Below are 3,877 nucleotides of genomic sequence, written 5' to 3'. Positions count from 1 at the left end.
TCCCTCTCTCTCTGTCTCTCTCTCTCCATGTGTCTCTCTCTCTCTCTATCCCTCTCTCTCTCTATCCCTCTCTGTCTCTCTCTCTCTCTCTATCCCTCTCTGTCTCTCTATCCCTCTCTCTCTGTCTCTCTCTGTCTCTCTCTGTCTCTCTCTCTCTCTATCCCTCTCTGTCTCTCTCTCTCTCTCTATCCCTCTCTCTCTCTCTCCATGTGTCTATCTGTCTGTCTGTCTCTGTCTCTCTCTATCCCTCTCTCTCTCTCTCTCTCTATCCCTCTCTGTCTCTCTATCCCTCTCTCTCTATCCCTCTCTCTCTCTCTATCCCTCTCTGTCTCTCTATCCCTCTCTCTCTGTCTCTCTCTCTCTCTATCCCTCTCTGTCTCTCTCTCTCTCTCTGTGTCTATCTGTCTGTCTGTCTCTGTCTCTCTATCCCTCTCTCTCTCTCTCCATGTGTCTGTCTGTCTGTCTGTCTCTGTCTCTCTATCCCTCTCTCTCTCTCTGTCTCTCTCTGTCTCTCTATCCTTTTTTCTCTCTCTCTGTGTCTGTCTCTCCATCCCCCCCCCCCCTCCCTCTCTGAGGAGCAGGGTGTCATTTGAGGCAGCCGTTGAAAATCCCCCTAACCTACCTGTCCCCCGCTCCTCCTCCTCCCTGGCCCGTCCCTCCCCTGTCTGTCCACCAGGGGGAGCTCCGGACCGGCGAGCGCGCTGTCGTCTGCTTCCGCTTCATCAAACACCCGGAGTACCTCCGCCTGGGCGCCAAGCTGCTCTTCAGGGAGGGCGTCACCAAGGGCATCGGGCACGTGACCCGCCTCCTCCCCTCCTCATCCTCCTCCTCCCCCTCCCCCCCCCCTCATCCCTGGGACCAGAACCACGACCAGAACCACAGTGAACACTAGGGGTGATGGAGGGATGTAAGGGAGGAGAGGAGAGGAAGGGACAGGACAATCGCAAGAGAGATGGAGAGAGATGGAGGAGTGGAAGGGAAAGGATGACCACGAGGGAGATGGAGGGATGGAGAGGAAGGAATAGGAAATGGGAGAGGAAGGACCACTAGACAGGGTGTGTGTGTGTGTGTGTGTGTGTGTGTGTGTGTGTGTGTGTGTGTGTGTGTGTGTGTGTGTGTGTGTGTGTGTGTGTGTGTGTGTGTGTGTGTGTGTGTGTGTGTGTGTGTGTGTGTGTGTGTGTGTGTGTGTGTAACCCCTGCAGTCTGATTGTTCTGTTCATCCTGACCACTCATTCTAACATCCTAATCCCTGTGTCCATACAGCCTTACTACATCTTTATTTTCCCTCTCTCCCTCTCTCTCTCCCGCAGCTCTGTGTGTCCATGCATACTTATTACATCCTTGCTTAACCTCAGTGCCACCCTCCCTCCCCTCTCTCTCTCTCTCTCCCTCACCTCCCCTCTCTCTCTCTCTCTCTCCCTCACCACCCCTCTCTCTCTCTCCCCCTCCTCACCCCCCCCCCCCCTCTCTCTCTGCTCTGCGGGGGTCAGTGTCTTAAACCAGAGCTTGGGTGACCTTCCTGCCCCTAATCTGTTGATGGATGGAAGGATGGATGGAAGGATAGAAGGATGGAACCACTCTCTTCCCTCTCTTCCCTCTATCTGGCTCCCACCACTAGAAGGTCACGTAGGGGTCTGAAGAGATGGAGGGAGGAGAGAGGGAGGAGGAGGAGGATGGGTTGATCTTGGGTTGGATTGTATGGGAAGAGCCCAATGCTGGAACATTTCTGACTGATGTGAGAAGATTTGCGTCCGTTTTTTTCCCCCTGGAATCAATTTTAAAAAGGAATGCATCATAAAAAACTAGTCAGTAGAAATGGAGTGGATGAGTAGTCGGACATGAACCTCCAGATGGACGTTCCGCGGTGGGTGTCCCGGCGGCCATCTTGTGGGGTACCATTTGGACGTTTTAACCGATGCTTGGTTGCCATGGCGCCGCCTCAGAATGTTTCGCTTCTCTTTGTGTTCCACACGTGCTGCAATAACAATGGTTACCATGGCAATCATTTATTACAACTCCATGCCGACCATCTTGTGACGTACGAGCCAGATACGCTGGTGAAGTGATCGCATCACAATCAAAGAATACCATGACAACGGAAATATCTGGAGAGGAGCAGAGCCAGCTTGGACAGAAAGCTCCAAAGGAGACTGTACATCTACAGATTTAAGATAAACTGTTGAAGGTGACCAAATATGTTTTATTTGATCTTCGAGCCGTGTGCTAGTTCAAGTAACGTGGCTACGTTTTACACACTGTCTCTGTGATGATGGGGAAGGCGAAATAATGAAGACTATTCAGTTCTGTTATGGTGGGAGGGGGTACATGGGAGTACATTTCGCAGTCAAATATTACAATTTTCATGTCAGTTTTGCAGCGTTGGTTTGGGTGACTTTCCCAGCTTGTCGTTATGGTCTGAGGGACTTTGTTTGTTCTACTCCATCTGTTTCTATGGGTGTCAGATCCATCAGCCTTCGACCCCTCCAGGTCAACATGTAGGAGAGGTCAGAGGTCAACATGTAGGAGAGGTCAAAGCTAGGTGCACTCTAGGTGATGAGTGTTCCTGAATTGTTTTGGCAGTTGGTGAGTTATGTCCATACAAGACAGGAGTGTCGTCTGCAGTTTTAGAATGATGTTGATACAAGCAGCACGGCTTGATCGTAAGGCTGTTCTATTCTGAACTCATTTTTTAAATTAATTGAGATTAAATTAAGTATTTGAAGTGATGTGTTAATGACAATATCGTATCACCGCTTTTCTACAGTCATAACTCTCTAACATTGTCTGTCACTAAGCTTAAAGCTACACTCCGTTACCTCCGGCTCAGTGAGACTCTCAAACGTCTGTGGTGAAATGTAACTGACACAAGTTATTTGAATTGAGAATTCTTAGAACTCAGTGGCAGTTACATTTGCCAGTCCTCCGAAGGCCTCACTGTGGGCGGAAACAGGAATGGAGCAGTGCACCTTTTAAAGGTGTCCAGTGTACCCGGCAGCCTGGTGCAGCTAGCCTGCATGCTCAGCCATGACGAGAGGACATCTACAGTTGTAGAGGACAACATCTAGAGGACATCATCTAGAGGACTTCATCTAGAGGACTTCATCTAGAGGACTTCATCTAGAGGACTTCATCTAGAGGACATCATCTAGAGGACATTGAGTAGAGGACATCATCTAGAGGACATCTACAGTTGTAGAGGACAACATCTAGAGGACATCATCTAGAGGACATCTACAGTTGTAGAGGACATCATCTAGAGGACATCATCTAGAGGACATCATCTAGAGTAGAGGACAACATCTAGAGGACAACATCTAGAGGACATCATCTAGAGGATGACGTCCTCAACCCTAGAGAAGAGGAAGTGACTCGTCAGACATTTATTCAACCCTGCTCTTAGGTCGATGTTAGGTGGGATGCTTGGGAAGGTCCGACTCTGAAGTCACTCCGTTGAAGGTGACATTTAAAACGGTTAAGGTTAGGTTGAAGGTTAAGGTTAGGTTGAAGGTTAAGGTTAGGGCTATGGTTAAGGGTAGGGGTTATAGTTAGGGTTAGGTTAGGGCTATGGTTAAGGGTAGGGGGTGATAGTTAGGGTTAGGTAAGGGCTATGGTTAAGGTTAGGTTGAAGGTTAAGGTTAGGTTGAAGGTTAAGGTTAGGTTGAAGGTTAAGGTTAGGGCTATGGTTAAGGGTAGGGGGTGATAGTTAGGGTTAGGTAAGGGCTATGGTTAAGGTTAGGGGTTATAGTTAGGGTTTGGGTTTAGGATACGGTCCTCCTAAGGGTCCCACTTAGCACCCACCCTATTCCTGACCCCTGACCTCTGACCCTGAACGAGGTTGTGTGCAATTCTAAAGTCAACATTGAATGTCCTGTACCGT

The 3,877-nt window shown here is 49.2% G+C and overlaps 1 protein-coding gene across 1 annotated transcript in view; it reads left to right on the top strand.

Moving 5' to 3' along the window:
* gtpbp2b (GTP binding protein 2b) overlaps nt 1-892 on the top strand; it is a gene marked incomplete at its 3' end in the record, with an annotated part of 5,679 nt that extends 4,787 nt beyond the window's left edge. Inside the window, exon 12 of the mRNA XM_083690324.1 lies at nt 677-892. Within this exon, the coding sequence (XP_083546450.1) occupies nt 677-892 (216 nt within the window). The remainder of the gene's footprint in view (nt 1-676) is intronic.
* Nucleotides 893-3,877: the final 2,985 nt, after the last annotated feature.

The sequence above is a fragment of the Argentina silus genome (assembly GCF_951799395.1).
Source record: "Argentina silus genome assembly, chromosome: 18".
Classification (NCBI taxonomy): Eukaryota; Metazoa; Chordata; class Actinopteri; order Argentiniformes; family Argentinidae; genus Argentina; species Argentina silus.
The sequence above is the reverse complement of the archived record's forward strand: the minus strand, read 5'-3'. Positions and strand labels throughout refer to the sequence as shown.